This window comes from Etheostoma cragini, chromosome 4, assembly GCF_013103735.1.
Source record: "Etheostoma cragini isolate CJK2018 chromosome 4, CSU_Ecrag_1.0, whole genome shotgun sequence".
NCBI lineage: Eukaryota > Metazoa > Chordata > Actinopteri > Perciformes > Percidae > Etheostoma > Etheostoma cragini.
In genome coordinates, this window is record NC_048410.1 from 13,939,094 (window position 1) to 13,960,074 (window position 20,981).

The 20,981-nt window shown below is 38.5% G+C and overlaps 1 protein-coding gene and 1 long non-coding RNA gene across 9 annotated transcripts in view; both read left to right on the top strand.

Moving 5' to 3' along the window:
• Positions 1–13,461, top strand: part of scn8ab (sodium channel, voltage gated, type VIII, alpha subunit b) — a 53,886-nt gene extending 40,425 nt beyond the window's left edge. For all 8 annotated transcript variants that reach the window (XM_034870690.1, XM_034870688.1, XM_034870689.1 and 5 more), the window contains 7 exons: positions 3,204–3,326; positions 5,728–6,012; positions 6,107–6,160; positions 6,247–6,384; positions 6,922–7,026; positions 7,124–7,394; positions 7,935–13,461. In XM_034870690.1, coding sequence (XP_034726581.1) covers positions 3,204–3,326; positions 5,728–6,012; positions 6,107–6,160; positions 6,247–6,384; positions 6,922–7,026; positions 7,124–7,394; positions 7,935–9,100 — 2,142 coding nt within the window. In that variant the 3' untranslated portion in view covers positions 9,101–13,461. The remainder of the gene's footprint in view (positions 1–3,203; positions 3,327–5,727; positions 6,013–6,106; positions 6,161–6,246; positions 6,385–6,921; positions 7,027–7,123; positions 7,395–7,934) is intronic.
• Positions 13,462–16,209: 2,748 nt separating this feature from the next.
• Positions 16,210–18,585, top strand: LOC117943823. The gene is made up of 3 exons (XR_004656442.1): positions 16,210–16,524; positions 17,448–17,550; positions 17,686–18,585. It is a non-coding gene; the product is annotated as an uncharacterized LOC117943823 (long non-coding RNA).
• The last annotated feature ends 2,396 nt before the right edge of the window (positions 18,586–20,981 follow it).

Consider the following 20,981-nt stretch of genomic DNA (forward strand, 5'->3'; position numbering starts at 1 on the left):
GTTGATGAACACCTACTAGCCAGTGCGAAAGGAGGTCACTGTGAAATATTCGATGCTTCCCAGTCACAATTTTCCGGGAATTTCAAGTTGTCTTTAAATGTTGTGTATTGCCAGAGACTAAAAAAGTAAACAATGATTTCAGTTCAGTGACCTATCTCAGAAAGTCAGAATCTGACGTAAATATTCTTTTGGTGTCATAAATGATTGACTATTGATTATACAGCATAGTCATATTTTTGTGTGTGTGACATTTTGTACTGTTTTCTGAATTCCTGAAGGAAAATAATTGTATGCTACTTTAAAGTGGACTCATATCTGTTTATATAATTGCCAGATACAGTTTAAGTAATCAGTGAACAATTTTAAATATAGGCTCTGACTTTTTTTGTTATAACTCATTTTGTTTCCTTGACATGTATTTGATTGTGTTCTATGTTGAGCTAAGTCATGTATCGGTTGGTAAGTCCTCCATTATCGCTTGACCACCAATTTTTCACTGACCTTGACCGTGAGGCGCCAACCTGTCCGTGATTGAGTATTCACATTCTTTGTCACATGATAAGGATGCACTAATGGATGAAGTGTTTCCTGTTCTGAACTTGGGTCTGCCCCAATACCCACAGTTGCGGTATTTGGAAGTAGTCGACTCAAGTGCTTGATTGTGTGTTGTGTTTCCAGTGACTCCCACTGTGCCGCAGTGCCAGTTAAGACCACAAGCTTGTGGGAGTTTAGCAGAGCTCACCCGGATACACTTGATTAATGAAGATAGCAATTACAGAAAAGAGCCATAACATTATATTATATTGAATATTTTGTCTGAGCTAACAGTTTTACATTTCTCAAAAATACATTGATGAAAAGATGTGATAGCCTAGTTAATATTTATTTTTTAATTTCAATTAGTCAATATAATTTTATCAGACTCATTGTGAACAATAGATTGTGCATTCTAAATTATAAGCGTTGATCAACTTTGTTAAACTATGGAGTTTCTGCTGTAATTGTGCAGTATTTGGGTAGATGAAAAAGAATGTCCAGCATGTCAAACTTCTACTTCATGTCTTTGTGCTGATATATTGTCTGTCAAAACAATCTTAGAGGCGCATTACCACCAACAACTGGTCTGATATTGCACAGTAAACCATGATGAATTGTGGGATACACCAAAGTGGAGCCAGGAGAAGAGTGGATCAGAAAACCTAATGACAGCTCCAAAATGGAGTGTGAATGTGCTCATTTAATTTGACCATAACTGCCTGGTAGAGTTTTGTATTTGTTATGAACAAGTGACAACTATGGCTTGCTAGAAGCACTAGAGGAATGGTCAGGCTGTCTCAAAAACATCTGGATTCATCTTCAGGAGACCATGAATATTATGAATGAATATAAACTTCCACAGGAATCTGGCTTAATTTAGAATCTGAATTAGTTTTCCAGATACTTTTCATGGCCAAGTGTACATTTTCACCTGATAGGGGTGCTAAACAAAAAGGTCAAGTGATCAACACAAATTGTTTGGATTTATTGTTCAGGACTGGATATTGATGGATACCAAATTTCAGAGCTGTCTGGCCAATAGAAGATCTCGAGATATCCTGTTCTGGATCAAGGTTTTGGACAGACAAGGGGACTGACCCTGATGCCTCAGACCCTGGCACTAGCAGGGTAAAAATGTATGTGTGTGTTTGTCCCTGTTTCATCAGTTGTAGTTTATTAAGAAGATTGAATAATGAGCCAGATCCCAGAGAGGTACCATTTCTGTTCCATAGAATGTCCGGTAGGAGGTGAAGGTGTCCACTGTTACGACAGGTCGACTGACAAGTTGTATAGATTCTTGCTAGAAGATGCATGTCTGTGCATGTACGAATATTCAAGACTGAAATTCAAATTAAAGACAAATATAATGCAATTCAAAACAATAGCACTCCAATATATATTACTCATACATAATGTGTAGTAATGTTGATATTGTGATAGTAGAGGTGTTGATCCAACTTTGTGGTGATTCCTTTATATTTTAGTCTATGGTTTTGTTGTATTGGAATGCATTATATTGTATTGTGCTTCTGTTGATTTGTCCACCCACCCATTGTATATAACATTTAATACTGGCCTACAGAGACGGACTGGGACAAAAAAATCGTCCCTGGCATTTTGGCCCAGACTGGTCCACTATTTAAAATTACCAATACCAATAGACATCAAATAATTAACCTTCTACCTGTGTGAGATGGCTTCCTCTCTTCTGAAATAGAAGTTAAGACAGCATCATACTTCTCAAATTTGTTGTTATGGATATAGCTTATTATACAGGAGAGACAAGTCAAGTTCTTCAGGTTATGTGGTGGGATCCAGTCAAACATCTTATTGATTCTTCAGTTGTAAATCTCAAATATGCACAAATTTCAATATATTTCTAAATCGGCCTATGTGTTGTGCAGATAACCTATCCTGACTTGTCATGCAAATCTCTACCCTTATATTCACCTGTCCTCTCTCTCACAGCAGGTGCCTATAACTGTGTCTCTCTTTAGGTTAAGAGAGACAATGTGCAGCTGTCGAGAGGGACTGAGGGGTCGGTGTTTGAGGGTTCAGGGTAAGGTTTGTGTGCTGTGTTGGGACTCGTACTTTCACAGGTTATCCTCTCTCTTCTAACCCTGAAAGTTGTCCTCAACCTTCTGCGTTTTTCTCTCCCCCTCTTTAAAGATGCTCTCTGGTGTGGAAACTGTACTGTTTTGTAATGTGTACTGTGTGTATATTATTGTGTCACATTGATTTAGTGTTTGTGAATACATCTCTCCTCAAATTTTTTCCCTTTGTTTGACTCTTTATCTTCTCTCCCTCTCACTGTGTCAACCACAAGTTTCTTTCCAGGTGTGCTTTTGTGCTGTTAAGCTGGTTATCATGCTAGACTGGCTTGCCAAACTAAACCAAACACAAGCAAACAAACACATAAAAAAAAACTTGGGTCATGTGCACTTCATTGACCTTGTAATAACCCTGTATAACCTTATGTTATATAGATACATATACTTACACATATAGAAACTATATATGTACTTATATATATCTGTATATAACCATTCAGCCAACCTTTCAGTACATATATAGGCCCACCTTTCTTTCTATTTCCCCTCTAACTATGTGGGTCCTCTCTTCCTGTGCCTCTGTCTTTCCCTCTCCTTCTGTCCCTATCTGTGTAGGTGTCTATAGTCAGCCTTATAGCTAATGCGTTGGGCTACTCCGATCTAGGCCCGATTAAATCACTCAGGACACTGAGGGCCTTGAGACCCCTCAGGGCCCTGTCACGTTTTGAAGGGATGAGGGTAAGACCTAAGATACCAGGCAGCTGGTCCTTCTGCATGCCGATTAAATAAAAGCATCAACGCATGCTAGTGATGGCGATGTAGAAATTAAATTGTTTTTGCTAAGGGACATTTTTTAGGTAAAAGCTTTTAACAATGAGAAGCTTTTTGCATGGATGCGGATCATCTCAGATGGCCCTAATACATCTGATTTGATTTATCATATTTCATTTCATATATTATAAATTTAGTGCTATGCAAGGCAATTAGCAGTTATTTGTGCATTAAAGATAGTAACAAAACACCTTAAAAATATGTCCCATGCCTTATGAAACATTAGACCATGACAGGGATTTTGACCTGAATGATGCAACACGTTGTAATAATTACTCAGCTCTGTAGTGTTCAGAACCAGCTGAGAGAACAACTAGAGGTTAGTATGAACCATCACACAAAACCTGTTTTAACTTAGTCACAGGATAGGGTTAATGTAGACTGAAGTTGTACAATCTAAGTAAGCCAACCAACGTCTGTTCAAGTGTTTTTGAGCTACAGAGACCCCCAGTTGTCATGAGATGGACAAACAAATTGATATCAAAATGGGTGCAGATGGTCAATAAAACTGTGTGTGTGCATGTTTATTTTAAAGTTTTACAGTACGCACGCACTTGATTAACAATTGACCTTAAAGTGCACAGTTTCCATGTCAATCATTTTGATTCCATGCGACCCCAGGAGAGCTCTGTACTGAGCTTTGCCTGAGAAAAACACATTTTCTTTGTACAATGATAATTTGCATTTAAATTATTTCAATGTGCGATTGGTTGGATCAGCCTCTGGTTGTTGCTGGGCAGAACAAATACATTTTGTCAGATCAGCATCCTCTGACTGTTGCTCTGCCTCAAGTGTCCTGTTATATAATATTATCTCAATTTGGCTTTGGCATTGTCACACTGGAAGATCAACAAACTTCTGGTTGCATACCCCCCCTCCCCCCTCCCCCCCTCCTGCCATCCTTGCTCACCACTCCTCAGTGAATGTCATTACCATAATTTTCATGATCACCATTTTACATTAGTAATATTAACTGATTTTATGAATGCGTTTTCTCTATATTATTAGGCAGAACTCTAAAATGAAAAAAACGGTTTGATGTTTGCCTGTATAGTTTTGGTTTATTTGGCTTTCTGTTACCATGGCACCTCTGTGTTTAGAAATGCACGTTCATATGGTCTCCTCCCCAGGCTAATAGCTAATAGTTAATAGCTTTATCTCCTCCAATATGCTCACACGGCTTTAGTGCAGCAGTTACACACTGTTCTACATCATTGTTTGGGAATACTCATCAAAATGTTTTCTTTACATTAAATGAAAATTAACTTGTCATCAAGTGCATTATTAGTCACAGATTTGCAAATCTAACTGAGCAAAATCCAATCATTCTTTGCTACAGTTAATTGACATGATTGTGTTGGATTCATACATCCATACAATCTTAGGTACAATATTTTGACATAAACACAGGTAAACACTAATTGTATTTTATAAGGATGTAACAATATGTTGTGGCGGACTAAAATTAATTGTAAAATGTTATGTAATCAGTTATAACTGAATGCCAGTGAGTGCAATTTAAGTACCAGACATATGCTCTTTATCTGCACGAGCACACTGTTAACTAGATATTTTTACTTCTTAGTTTCATTTAGCATTTTGTGTAGATAAAAATATTGTTTTTAAAAAAAAGCAACTTTTTATATTTAGATTATATTATAGGGAGTGTATTTATATATATATCCACAATGCTTCACTCTCCGGTGCCGCTGGATATTCCGCCGAACGTTGATTTGAATGTCATCCGAATGCCTCATTTCGGCCGGATGTCCGTCACCTTCCGCTTTCTTTGTGTTGGCATTAACTGCTCCTCAGATCTCTGCAGGGTAAATCCAAACAACTAGCTAGACACAGCTCTCTGTCGAATCTGAGTTTTCTTTTGCACAAGTCAAACAACCTTTGAACGTATACATGACGCTAGGCGCCGCCCAAGACAATTGTGATTGGTTTAAAGAAATGCCAATAAACCAGAGCACGTTTTCTTCCCATCCCAAAATGCTGTGTGGACTCGTAATTTAGTTTACACTACAACTTCGTTAAACATATCCTGGGGGAATCAAACCACGACTCTGAATTGTGTTGTGCCGGACCATAAACTGATAGTTTCGCTACAACCCTAGTATTTTTTTGGGATGCACTGGATCTTGTGTCAAGATATCAGATTAAACAGCTTGAGCCTCTACTGGAGAGAAATAATGTGCATTTCTGTGCATGTGTGTGTTGATGTTCTTATTTGTGAACATCTCCATGCAGGTAGTGTGTGATTGCTAAGTTATTGCGGGCTCTGTTTCCTTGCTATTCTCTCCAGGTTGTGGTAAACGCCTTGGTGGGTGCAATCCCCTCCATCATGAATGTGCTGCTGGTGTGTCTCATCTTCTGGCTCATCTTCAGCATCATGGGTGTCAACCTGTTTGCTGGAAAGTATTACTACTGTTACAATGAGACAGCCGAGGAGAACTTCTTCCCTGATGTCGTCAACAACAAAACAGAGTGTTTTGCACTCATTAATGCAAACTTCTCTGAAGTCAGATGGAAAAATGTCAAGATCAATTTTGACAATGTCGGTGCAGGATACCTGGCACTTCTGCAAGTGGTGAGAAATCATTGCTGTTCCTTGATTTGTTTCTCTCCTCTGATATCATATGTTTAACATGTTTTCTCATGCAATGTGTCTGCTCAATTAACAGGCAACATTCAAAGGTTGGATGGACATTATGTATGCGGCAATAGATTCTCGAAAGGTATGCTTTTAGCAGTTTTTGGATTTCCAGATTAGTGTGTAGTAGTGCAGTTTTGTGCGATTTCTTTTACTTTTGCAACTTTACAGGTGGAGGACCAGCCTATCTACGAGGACAACTTATACATGTACATCTACTTTGTCATCTTCATCATCTTTGGCTCGTTCTTCACTCTAAACCTCTTCATTGGTGTCATCATTGATAACTTCAACCAACAAAAGAAAAAGATAAGATTTATTTTCCTCACTTTAAGTTTTCTGAGAACAAGCTGCTTTGAAGATTAATGAAAGGAAATCACTCTCATTTTTGTCCATTGAATAGAAAGTTACTTCCAGCAGCCAGGTAGCTTAGCTTAGTATAAAGGCTGGAAACAAGTGGAGGTTTTAATTAATTAACTTTTTTCTCCTTCTAATTTTAGATAAGCTGGTTAGAGGATTTTGTAACTTTTCAAACAAGCCAAGCGTCCCCTTTTCCAGTCTAAACCAAGCTAAGCTAACTGGTTGCTGGATAAAGCTCCACATTTTCTGTACATACATGAGAGTGGGGAATGGTCTAACTATTAAAAAGAAAGCAATTAAGCATGTTTCCCAAATTTTTGAATTAGTACTTTAAACTAAGAATCTCAACATGTAAACAAATATAAGAAGCCTTTTTCTATGGCACTTGTCAACACAGTCAAATTAAATGTACTATATTTGGATTAGTACTGGAATGAGAGGCCTAAACCCTTGCAAATTGTAACCAAATTGTTTTTGTCCCTTCACTTTGGAGGTCAGGATATCTTCATGACGGAGGAACAGAAGAAATACTACAATGCCATGAAGAAACTAGGGTCAAAGAAACCACAAAAACCAATACCCAGGCCGCAGGTAAATATTGTTTTGCACTCTTCATCTTAACTGGCATTTGTACATTTCTAAAGATTAAGAAAATAACCCTCCTTCAATTCCTTCCCTTTCTCCTTAGAACCAGATCCAGGGCATGGTGTTTGACTTTGTGACGCAGCAGGTGTTCGACATCTCCATCATGATCTTAATCTGCCTTAACATGGTCACCATGATGGTGGAGACAGACGATCAGACCGAGGACACTGAGGTTGTGCTTTACTGGGTCAACTTCATCTTCATTGTGGTCTTCACTTGCGAGTTTGTATTGAAGCTCTTTGCGCTGCGCCACTACTACTTCACCAATGGTTGGAACATCTTCGATGTTGTTGTGGTCATCCTTTCAATTGTAGGCAAGTATTCAAAAGGGGTTATTTATGAATGGTAAAAGAAGATATACTCAAGCTCTGATATTGCCCATGTAAATGGGGCTTAAAGGCCCGTCACACACAGTTGGTTTGAAGGGTCACTTCCCCAGAAGTAAAAAAGATAGTTTGTCATTTTCCTTGAGTGCTATAAAGCCGTTCAATTAATTTGGGTTTTGAGATATTTTACTTTAAGTTTCAGCTGGTCCCCCTATTGACTTGTCTAATGACTTTAATCCCTGCATGACTGTTTATCCAGGAAGAATATCCTCCATTATTCTGAATAATAATACTGTGAATAGTTATTATTGCAACTACTTTGCAGAGATAAACTATTAATTATATAAACTATTGATAGTGTGTTCTTTGGTTCACCTGATTTCCTCAACAATTGCATGAAACTGTGAACGTGCTGCAGAGATCTTGCTTGTGTATTGTGTATTAAGTAAAACAGTGTTTCAGTAATACAATTCCCTGTATTTTGACCACATGTATGTTGTGTCTCTATTTGCTCCCTTTCTACTTTAGGAATGTTTCTGGCTGACCTGATTGAGAAGTACTTTGTGTCACCAACACTCTTCAGGGTGATTCGTCTGGCTCGTATCGGCAGGATCCTGCGTCTCATCAAGGGGGCCAAAGGAATCAGAACTCTGCTGTTTGCCCTAATGATGTCACTTCCTGCCTTGTTCAACATTGGCTTACTTCTTTTCCTGGTTATGTTCATTTTCTCCATCTTTGGCATGTCCAACTTTGGCTATGTGAAACACGGGGCTGGAATTGATGATATGTACAACTTTGAGACCTTCGGCAACAGCATGATCATCCTGTTTATGATCACCACGTCAGCTGGCTGGGACGGCCTGCTGCTGCCCATTCTTAACTACGCTCCAGACTGCGACCCCTTACTGGAAAATCCTGGCACCCCTGCCACAGGAGACTGTGGCAACCCTTCTGTGGGCATCTTCTTCTTTGTTATGTATATCATTATTTCTTTCCTCATTGTGGTCAACATGTACATCGCCATCATCTTGGAGAACTTCAGTGTGGCCACAGAGGAGAGTGCCGACCCACTCAGCGAGGATGACTTTGAGACCTTTTATGAGATTTGGGAGAAGTTTGACCCTGATGCGTGCCAGTTCATCACCTATGCCAAGCTTTCGGACTTTGCTGATTCACTTGAACACCCACTCCGAGTCCCCAAGCCCAACACCATTGAACTGATCGCCATGGACATGCCTATGGTGAGTGGTGACCGCATCCACTGCCTGGACATCCTTTTTGCCTTCACTAAGCGTGTGCTGGGTGACAGTGGCGAGTTGGACATGTTGAGGCAACAAATGGAGGAGCGTTTTGTGGCTGCCAATCCCTCCAAGGTCTCTTACGAGCCAATCACCACCACTCTGAGGCGCAAGCAGGAGGATGTGTCATCCAAAATAATTCAAAGGGCCTACCGTTCCTACCTGGCAAGGCGGGGCTTTGTCTGTAAGCGCAAACCAGCCAATAACAAAGTGGAGAATGGCGGGAACAATCAGGAACAAGAAAAGAAGGAGGGCACTCCCTCAACTGCCTCCCTGCCTTCTTATGACAGTGTAACCAAACCTGACAAGGAGAAACAGGATGACAACAATGAGGGCAAGGGAGGGAGGAAAGAGAAAGGAAGAAACCAAAAAGACATCAGGGAATCTAAATGTTAGAGTGTTGGAATAATAATCACAGTAATAACAATAAAAATTATAATAGTGTAACTTCAAGCAAAGCGAGAGGAAACTCACCCACACAGATGTACAGATTATTTCATTTGCAAGTCAGAAAAAAAAATAATACTCAATAATTTTGTTTACAGACTTCATTCTTATATTGATGCAGAGGGAAGCTGCTTGGTCTGTTACAGCTTGAAGACTCTTGAACTTCAGTCAAACCAAACATAATCAGCATACTGTGTGACATTGTTATATCTAGACTACTGATCTTAACAAAAGGGAATGAAAAACAGACAAGGAAATGTCTGTGACTGCTGAAACTCTCACTTTACCACTGGTCTACAGCTATGACGAGTAACTCTACACCAAGAGATGGAATAAAAAAACACTAAAGGAATTCAGCACCTGGACGAAAGTAATGGATTCCTATGGAAGAGTGTTCTGAAGGAAAAACAAGGATGCTGTATGATGCTGAAGAAATGTCCTCTAAAAGCAGCCAATGAGTGCTTCTGTGTCATTTAATACTGAAACATATAGAGGAGAAAAATGACCACTCACTCTATAAGAGCAAACCGAAGGATGACTGATGAATGAAAGACACAAATGACAGAAAGCGTTGGAAGTACTTTTCTGTTTTATTAAAGCTAGAAATTGTTCATTTGAGCAGCAAAAATGCAAACAGACAAAAAGAACAATATTCAAGATTTTGCCCATGTCACTTAACTCTTCTACTCATTTTATCTTTGTTATACCCACATCAAAATGCTTTTTTTACATGGGCTTTCACACCAATTGGTTAAGGGTCTGTTTATTATGGGGCCAACTCGGGCCAAGGGCTTAACATTTACTCAGAAAGATTTCCAAACAAATACATAAATAATTGTGCTTGTTCAATGCATAGAAATGACTTGCATGATGGCATGTTTTGATCAGAAATCTTGCATGAATTATCATAGTCCACAAGACACTAATACTCAGACCATGACAGTGGCTCGACTGTAAGATTGAGACATGTCAAAATTTGAAAGCTCAGAGTTCAGAGTAATTTGTTTAAGAAAGATAAGTGATATTGGGGATGATAATCTAAAATGGATCTGCATTTATATCTCATTATTCCACACATTTCAAATGTTTAAATTGTTGCCTCTATAGAGAGGAGAATGGAATATGTTGGTGAATAAAACCACCATAGTGGATCAGTGGGGACATCCAAACAATTTATTTGCTGCTATGGAGATTTTGAGTGTGTAAGATGTGAAAAAGGATGTCTGTGTGTTTCATGGGACTGACATGTTTGTTAATTTGGATTGAAATGTTTTCAAGGGGCGCAACACATTTAAACTCAAATGCTTATTTTTATTATTTGTATGCACCTATGTAATGTTCCATACCATCTGCCTTTAGTTTTGTGTGAGTGGGCATGAGGGTAGTCCTACTGTCGGTTATAAGTGATTTCTGGGGATTTCACAGCTATGGCAAACTCCTATCTATTCTGATGTTTCTCTTTGGGTGGTTAGACCTTTCTGGAAGAGCTGAGAAGTGTTGTGATCATTTTAAGTTTAAATCATTTTACCACCCCTGAAGTAATATTCATGTTTTGGTGGGTAATCAGTCTTATTTTACACACTTTTATAAGCCACATCTAAGATGATATCAATTGAAACGGTCTTGTGCTGGAGCATATTTGTCAGGTGTAAGTCTCTTCTTAATGAGATAAGAAAATAATGAACTAGTGATGAGAACATTGTGTATGGAGAAGCCAAAGAGATCTGCCTTGTTATCCCTTGTTGCCCTTTGTCCATGGAGTTGGGTGAAGTATGCCCTGCCCATTCAGTTTTTTCACTGTCATTATTAGACAGAGAGACCCTAGAAATGTATGCAATGCTTGAAAAATTCATCCCTTTTTCTCAGGAGTTATTATAGATGTACTATTATGAGCTCTGCAACAAAATGCAAGTGAATGTGATGGGAGTATTTACGAAATCATGTCTTACTCTTTTTTGTTTTATGCCATGTTGATGGACAATGATCTCGGCTGGCTGCCTTAACTCGGCAGCAGCCCAGTCAGGGGCCGATTTGTCGCTTCCTGCTTATAACTAATAATTATAGGGCTAGAAGCATCTCAGTGGAACAGCAACATGTCACTTGCTTGTATTGGCGGCGTTTATATTGATAGCGGATTACATTTGTGGTTACGTCATGAACTGTAGTCTGGTGTCAATTAATTTAGATAATAAAAAAAATAATGTTTACCCCCGATAGCAATCACAGATATAGGAAACACTGTGAGGAGATGTCATGAGAGTGAATTGGGATATGGTAGTTTGAGCAGCACACTTAAATTTTCCGGAAAAAAGTGGCATGCGCGGAGGATAGGCCCCAAAATTAAGCATTTAACAAGTGCTCTAAACCATTCTAAGTCATTTGCTATTTTTCGTCATATTGCTCTATTGCATAACAAATACCAAATAACCAACAGAGCACTGGATGCATTCTAACGGTACTGTGAGCCTAAGCACCACACCACAGCTTTTGCACTTCCTGTTGTGCAGTGATGTCACTTCCTGTTTATGAATAACTCCCTCATCCGTTCTCAAGTTCTATGGTCCAGTTGCTGCATGAGATCTCCAAAATCAGTGTGGGTGTTTCCTTGAACCAAATAAAACTCTGAATGATAAGCATAAAAGCAACCGCCGTCCATTTTCTCCCAGATCACCATGGAAATACAGACGCATAATACAGAAAGAAACCTAAAAAATAGACACACATACATCCATTTGAGAAAAAAATAAAATAAATACAGTTCAGGCTATGTTCCATAGGGCACAAACTGCAAACGCTATGAATGGACTTTTTTAGAAACTATAAATAATGTAATATATTTTACTTTAACGGCATGTGTAGTTTTTTGTAAATACAGGATTACTGAAAAAACTACAGCTATTAATCTAACACTAAATATTAATAACCGTAAATAGAATGGCTTCCAGCTGACACCCCTTGTCACACTTGTTAGGCTGTGACACATTTGTTAGATGGAGTAGATTTTTTTGAGTCACTTTTCACAAAAAAGAGGGCAGTAAGTTAAAAGAATCTATATTAAAAAGCAGAAATTGTATTTAAAACTGTATAAATCAATACATACATATACAAAGCTATATAACATATATATGTATATATATGTACATATATATATATATATATATATATATATATATATATATATATATATATATATATATATATATATATATATATATATATATATATATACACACTCTCCTGTCCACTCCTTGGATTGAGGTGATACCAGAACCACAGAGTTTTAACTGATCATGCTTCTTTCTTTGCGTGGTATGTTCAGAGAATAACCAAAACTCTGGTATGCCCAGGACGTCTGCATACTGGGTACCAGCGTGCAATGCATGGTGTTGTACTGGCTGCTTGCTGAAATTGTGGAGCCTGCCTTGGTGAGAGGATTGCACTACCAGCATACCCTTTTGTACGTGTGTGGAGATGTCTTGCCCCTAGTTTCCTATATTGTACACACAAAGATAATACAAACAGTCACACACACTTACATGCACACACTCAGCCTTTTACAGGCAACTGCTGGTTAACCAGTTTGGCCCAGTATGAGCCGCAGCTCACTTTGTGTGACAATGTTTTGCTCGTTTCAGCTCTAACCCATGTCCATGTTTCCCCTTAACACACTGCTGCAGTTTGGAGTTGATCTTTCATTTTGCTGTCACTTTCAATATGATATATCTAATGATTTAAGGGTTAGCTGTCTTAACTGTCTGTGTGTTTGTTTATGGTGCAATATCTCTTAACGGCACGTGCCTTTTTAGCTTCCTATTTAGTCTGTCAATAAAATCAGCAATGAGGATCTCAAAACTCATGGGAGTGAATCAAAACGGAGCACGATAGAAATGATGTATTGAGTTCAAAATTAACTTGTAAACTGAAAACTCACCACCTAGATTAGACTGTCTGGACTAACATCTTGTAGAGTCATGTAGTACAAGTGCTCTCTCTGTGTGTTCTGTTTACCGGCTCTTGGGCTAGTAAAGGGAACAGCTGTTTTACACTTCTGTTCATTTCCAAATGTTGGTTTACCAATCGGTATATGAGGCCATTCTTTTGTAGCATGACTGAGATACTTTTATTTTCTTTCCTGAAAATAGGCTAACTGAAAAAAAAATCTTTTGACTGTCATTATCTCTTGCCACTAATACAGTCAGAGAGAGGACGTGTGTTGCACAACCACATGGGACGGTTAAACAAGAATCAGCGAAAGAATATCTTCATTTGAGCACGAATCTATTTCCAACAATAAAGCAGCCTTCCAGTTACACCTCTGGCTGGTGTCATTTTTGGATATAACATTAATGACACTTTATCATGAAGAATATGTTCCATAATGCCTGTCAATTGATGTTTTTGTTGCTGTTTAACCACCTCAATTACTGTGATAACTGTGAGAATTTAAAGGTTTAAGATTATTAAGCACTATGGTTCACAGTTAAGTTCTCAAGAAGGTGATTTTTTTCTTCTTTCTAATATTAACTAAAACTTTGTATATAATGCAAACTTAGCAGAGAAAATGTTTGAATGCTAAACAGAACAGGGAGGGACAGAGACAGACCAGCAAGAGAAAGCTACGGTCTGTTTAGGTTAAGAAACAACACAATACACTTCAGAAATGCCTAACTCACATTGTCTTTTGTTCGTGTTTTAACAAGACTTGAATACGATTAGTGCTTGAGTTGATGTGGTTGGGTGTGTCATGGTGCATCAGCACCGAAATGACTATAAAATCAGGTGTGTGCGTGCATGCATGTTTCTTTTCTTCTTTCCCCCTCCTCTGTGTGTGTGTTTGTGTGTGTGCGTGCGTTCTTGCATGCGTGTGTGTAAGGTGCAGCACTGAATAAGGGAAGGAGCAGGGAAGGGAGGGTGGAGTAAGCAGAGACAGCACTGCAGTGCAGATAGATGAATGCAGTGGCCTGGGCTGATTCAGCAGCATGTTCCCAATAGGCTCAGACTGTACAGTGCACTGTATAGCACCTCCTTACCCACAGCACGCAAGCAGAGGGAAAGCAAGCTACAGCAGGAAGATAAAAAGTAAATGAGAACAATGAACAGAGGCACACACGGTAAAGAGCTATTCTGTTGCTAGGGATTTACCCTTCAACTTCTCCCTGCAGTGCTACATGTGTTTTTAGTGCATCGCATCATTCTGTACAGTTTGATGCTGTATCTTACACTGGGTTATTGGAAAACACAGGAGTCTAAAATATTGATGAGTGCCCAACTCTTCATCACTAGTGCTTTAAAAAAAATCCATTTTAGGTGATTATGAAACATTTAACTGGTTATTTTACATTATTTATGTGTAGGTGTTGTTGATTTCTATACTCTATTTCTAGATGGGTGTCTCTCCTCTATAGGTCCCATTTAAATGTTATGTATATCTCATATGCTGCTCTATACCTATGCTTTGACTTGCTTTTTTCCCTTTAGGTTTCTGTCCTCCTTGCCTCTATCTGAACAGCAGGACTTGGTTGCAGAGGTGGGACATGGATTAAGTAGGACGTTAGTGTGATCTGCCGGGCAGTCTGAGCAAGTCTTTGTGAAGGAGGGAGTGAGGGAGACAGGGAAGGAAGTGTGTGTAAGGGATACACAGAGAGGGAGGTTGTACATGTCTGAAATCGATAATACGTAATGTGCAGTATTGCCGTGATCAAGTTTCTTGGTGGTGGAGTGGTTGTTCACTTATAGTTTTTCTTTTTCTGTGTCAGGTCGGCTCCACCACGCAGAAGATGAGTGGAAAGGCAGAGGGTGCATAGATCATGTATCTATACATATATACATGTATGTATATATTATATAAATGTTCCCCCCACACACACACACATACAGCAACCCAGTTTCACTAAGTTCAATAACAGCAGATGAGGTGCATGAGATAAAGGGCTTAACATTTTTGTCTTGAATTCAACAGTTTTCACATAGTTTAATTACCCAGCTGAGAAAGTAATTTAAATTAATTCCATATAGCCAAAATGGAATAAAAGATGTGATAGATTTATGCTGATTTATTCCTGGTTTGGCCCTCTGTCACTGCCCCATCCCTCATAACTCATAGCCCTCTCTACCCCTGTTGGATTGGGATTTATTTTTTTCATCCTTGCCCCTGAGAGTGTCTACAGAGATCACTGCCTTTATCTACTGTGTTTATTGCTGTAACCCCTCCAGTAGCCAGTAGTGAAGTGTCTCTAATGACTTCTTACAGCTATCTAGCACCCTCTAGTGGGACTTGAATGAAAAAGCTCAAGACAACTGCTGTGTCACTTCCAAAGATTAAAGGGATAGTTTTTTGTTTGTAGACATATGTTAGTATGAGTTACTCGCTGGTGTGGAGGTGGTGGGATGGTAATTGAATATTTGCTCTGTCCCGGTCAGAAATAACAGCAAGCCAGCAGCTTGTCAGCAAATGGGGCTCATTAACACACAAGAATCCAAATGTAACACATTTATTTTTAATAATATTAAAGCTTTAGTGTATAACGTTTTTATTAATGCATGTCCGTTACATTCAAGCCATTGCCAAATGAGTTGATCCCAAGCTAATTAAGACTATAAGCTCCACCAAACTCTCTGTGTTTGTAAGTATGGCTATGTTCAGATTGAACTTGAGTGAAGACAATAACCATTTCTGAAGAGTCCATCATGTTTTTTTAATACTCCGTGTCCTCCTTGGCTACGAGCAACTGTGTAGAGGAGGGTGGGGGCTGTGCACGACCACTAAAGGATTGCATCATGTGGACCGGCCAACAGTGTTGTGGTCATTACTTAGAATTCCTAATGGGGGAGACAGAACTATGCGCTATAGCTTTAAGCCTGAACATGGACACATGTTTTTTTTGTATTTATGTACTTTTTCAATACTTTCCTAAACTCTAAACGCAGGAACACACCTACAACACACAGTCAACAAAACAGTTGATTTCATGCTCAATTTTTAAAACAAACGTGTTTATTACAATTAAAAACACAACCTACATGTAAAAAAAAACAGAAGGTGAAATCTTCTTTACTTGTTAGCCTGTAAGACAAATATAAGGGCTCATTTCCACGGTGTGTTGTTAAAGCAGAGCGCTCTGTAGCTGATCCCTTTCTGTTCTGGTTTCAGTAAAAACCTAAGCTAGATTTAATCAACAGTAGTTTTATATTACATATAGGCTAACTTCAAATGGACATAGGCTACGCCGATTTTCATTACTTTTCTCTCAAAGCTCACCTGCTGGTCGGTTCCTGAGGCACGTTCGCGGTTCACCGGCGTCTCCTGGTCCTAAGGTACCCGATGTAACAGCCTAACTCTGGCCTTGAGTGGTTTGAAATGACCGCGTCAACTGGTAACATCATTTTTAGTCAAAATATTACAAATATGTACAAAGCTAATTCTTACCCAACATTTGGTTATTGCCATAGTTTCTTCCAGTTCGCCTCTGGTGTTAGATAACATCCAGAGCCCCCCCTCGACAGTAGCCTAAATCGGTTGCCCGATGTGGTAGCGTTAGCCTAGCTACCAGAAATGTGTACGTTATGATTAACTGGGAGTTATGAAGATTGGGGGTCAGATACAGTGAGGAATAAAAGTAACCCAAGTCTAGTCAAGAGGAGCCTTTCAGCTAATGCAAATGTGACCATAACATTTAAAAGTTAATACTTACAACTAAAGCCAACATAAAAAATGTAACTAAGTTACCCATTGTGTTGTCCTCCTGGGTTTGTTTGTTTTTTACCCTTTTTATTTTTATTTTTATTTATTTTTTACATTATTTCTTTATTTTATTTCACTACCACCACCATACTACCACTAGTTTTACACTACCTTTTGGAATCCATGGTCAATAACCCTCATTTGTGTAGAATTATACCTAATATTTAAGCTAATAAATCAGAGATTTTTGAAATATTTTGACCAAGATCAGAGGAGCGTATGTTGAGTGGATGAGATTGGGCAAAATGCTGTTTTGAAACCTTTTAAATTGTTCGATGAACACAGGACGGTTAAGTTACTGCTGCTAACTGTTTCTTAAATGCATGGCCAACACATGTAAAGTAGAGGAGGTGGCAGTTTGGTTCAAGTACATTTTTCTGACGATACTTTAACATTTTTTGGTAAATGAGTATTTTTCTAAGCTTTTGTTTTTATATATTTAACTTAATTAAATGATCTGAATACTTCTTTCACCACTACCTCTCCCTCAGTTGGTGTGTCCATATTTGACTCAAGATCACATGGAAACAAATACTAGCCTACTGCATTTTACAGACTTTGCAGTCCCATCCACCCCAATGCAGGACAGCCGGATTTCCTCTCAGCCTAAAGGAGGGGTTCTGGAGACCAGGCAGCAACTGTATGGCATCACTACTGGGTAAGATCCTGAAACATGAGGGTGACATTGTTGAGTGCACAGTATATTTACTAGATACCAATTGTGTTATTATTGTACACATTATTATATATATTATATTATATACATTGTACATTTTTGTACAAACACCTACAGTGCAACCGTTGCCTACCTTTGGAGAACAAGAGCCTTTTTGGGAAAGATATCACTCTTTTAAAAGTGGACACAAAGCCAGCCTAGAAATGACAAAAAGAAAACAGAGCGGAGGAAAGAAAGACAGCATCTTGAAATTGCAAAGTAAAGACACAAACTGAGACTGGAAGCCTGAAAGCTGTAAGTTACGTGTTGTTCAGTTGCTTAGGTCTAAGTCTTTTAACCAGCATCAGTGCAGACCGTTTGTAAAATGTATTCTTACTACATCACATCAGTAGGTCCTTAAATATATGTTTATGTGTTCATATTTATTTACATCTTCACTATGTTTTGTGAATGAATTTGCAACACTGTTTTTGTTAGTCGCCATTATTTTATCAGTTATTTAATCAATGAGGTACTTCTTAATAAGACCCTGTAGGTGTCACTGTTATACTTGTTATCTGACACTGGGGAGCTGCTGGAGCTGCTAACGTCTAAATTGGAGAAGACATTGATATCAATGTTAGCCACACAGAGGTGCTGCATTTTCTACTCCAGTATGGGGTCAGTTTCCGTTGTAATTTAAGATATCCTTGTTATTGCATTGGATTACCACGGTGTGGAAATTCTGTGTTTAATCCTTTCCCAGCTATATCCGAGACTTCTTTTAGATTTTTTTAGACTACAATCTTTTTTCTTTTCTTTCCCGTATTCCCAGATGCTTATTAATCTGCATTTCTCTTTTATTTGATTTTTATTTATATTTCAGAACCCACTTTCCAACTTCACATGTAACGTCAAATACAACTTCATAGTTAACTTAATGTTTGCGTTGTAAATAAATCTTCCTGGATCTCAGAGTCAAACATCGGGTCAAGTTCTGACTGTACACCCTACAGCGAGCCAGTGTTTCAGTTGCCAGTTTTCAATAGTTTTTACAAGCCTATTACCTATATTTTTGTAACATAATAAACACCGTTACACTTTGAAACTATTTTAGCTTGTTTAGACCTATCAGTGCTTTCTGAACATAGTGAACACACTTTTTAGTCATTAAAGTATTTATTTATTTTTCAACAAATAATACAAAACAACTTACAAATGACAACTAAACAAAAAACAAAACACTAAAAAGCAGTCAAAACTAAACTTAAAGGACAACACCCCTTAACACCCCTCTGTACCACCATATTGTTTGGGATTATATCCACTACGATGTGTTTCAACACATGCTAAATGTATCAAGCCCTTAATATATGAAAAGAAATAGTCACATAGTAAATGGAACTTACTTTTAACTTTGTTCTTCCTGGCTATCAGTGGTACAATCTGTGAGCCCCGGCGTATATGTGCTCTTCCAGTTCCTCAATATCAGCCTTGCTGCAGTGATGAGGCCTGCAGTTATTAGCACATGCTGTCCTTTGTTGACTCCTTGTGGTAAAAGTGTGCTATCTCCCAGGAGACAGAACAGTGGAGATTCCAGTAACCTCAGCCAATCTCCCATTTTCCTTAATACTTCTTTCCAGAAAGGTAATACCACAGGACATTCCCAAAAGGCATGCAACAATGTACCATTTTCTCCCTTACACTTCCTACCCCTTTTGTCTTCTACTAAGCCCATTCTGAAAAGCCTCATATGAGTATAGTAATATTTATGATTTTGTAATGAGTAAACTTTAAACTATATTACACCATTTCTCTTTACATATTTCACATTCTAAATCTCTTTGCCAATTGAATCTAAGATTATCAGTGCTCACACTTTGTTATTCCATTATATTTTTTAAACCGCAAAAACCGCATCAATATATAAATCAACAATCACACATATACCGTTCCTCTGCCCTTAATCCCAACAAAACTAGTGTTACCTATCCCGATATGTGGATTATCCCATATGGGAGAATACCCCTGCTTGTGTTGTGATTTCCCCATTCACCTATGCACCTTAGACGACACCCATTGAGAGTGCTTCAGAATGGGATTCCCCCCTCCTCTACCACCTTTATCTGAGAAAGAACCTCTATGGGTCTGAAGGGAGCCACCATGGCCATTTGTATCTTTATCCAATCCAGATGAGAACCATAGTCAGCCCAATGCTTAACCATTTTAGCACATATTAATCCTTGGCTTTTTTTCGATTCAACAAATATTCTTTAATCTTTAATTCTTTAATCATTTGATTATATTGTTTGTATATGCCACAAGGCACAATTACTGGCAGCATCATTGATATATAATTAAATTGTGGTGCTATCACCATCTTAATAGTATTCATTTTGACCCACAAAGTGAGATTAATTATCTTTCATCTCTCCAGATTATTTTCCATCTCTTGAAGTAATGGCATTAATTAATTTCTATTATATCAGACAGATCAGCGGTTAACTTTAATTGTAGGTATTTCATTCCCACTGGGATCCATCTAATTGAAAGTTAGTGATCTTTGACTGAGAGCAGGACCTAGATACAGGCATCACCTCAGATTTAATTTTTATATCCAGATATTCAAGAAAAGGTTTCAATCTTATTTAGGATTATGGGAATAGAATTAGCTGGGTCCGAAATAAGCAGCAAAATATCATTCACGTATAAAATCGATTTATATTCTGTCCCACCACCCCACACTCCTTAAATACCTCTAACCACTAGGCTACTAATACTCTAACCAACCGCTACAGCTAATGGTTACAGAAATTTGGTGAAAAGCAGCTGACTCAATGGATCCCCCTGTTTCTGGCCTCTCATGAGGCCAAAGAAGGGGGATTTCAAGCCATCAGTTAGAACAGATGCCATAGGGGACAAGTAAATAATCTCAATCCATATAATGAAATCCCTTCAAAATCCAAGCAACCTCAATGCAAAAAAATGAGGTAAGTTTAATTTTTAGCATTACTTCCAGCGTTCCAGGGGGCTGTTGACTTTGCCCCATTGCCTACTCAAACGTATCTGTGCTACACCGTGCCAAAGGAAAGTTCTCAATCACACTTTTACCACTTTAGAGAAACCTCTATCTATCATATTACCAGGTTTTGGATTATTCTGCTGGGAGCTCCGTTCTAGGAGGCCATGTTCTTCAGCAGGCTCATGTGACTCCCCTATTGAACACACTTAAAAATAGCGTGATAATACAAAAAACCAAGATAATTTTGGTCACTATAACCGTGAGGTTAAATTTCCATACCGTTACATCCCTAGTTTCAGCAAATATGACAGAAAGTTAGTTTTATAAGTCTTACCTACTGCATCTTTATGGGAGGAGATAAGAGGCTTAGCAAAAGGTGGCTGGATGAATGCCGTCAGCCAGTCCCACGAAT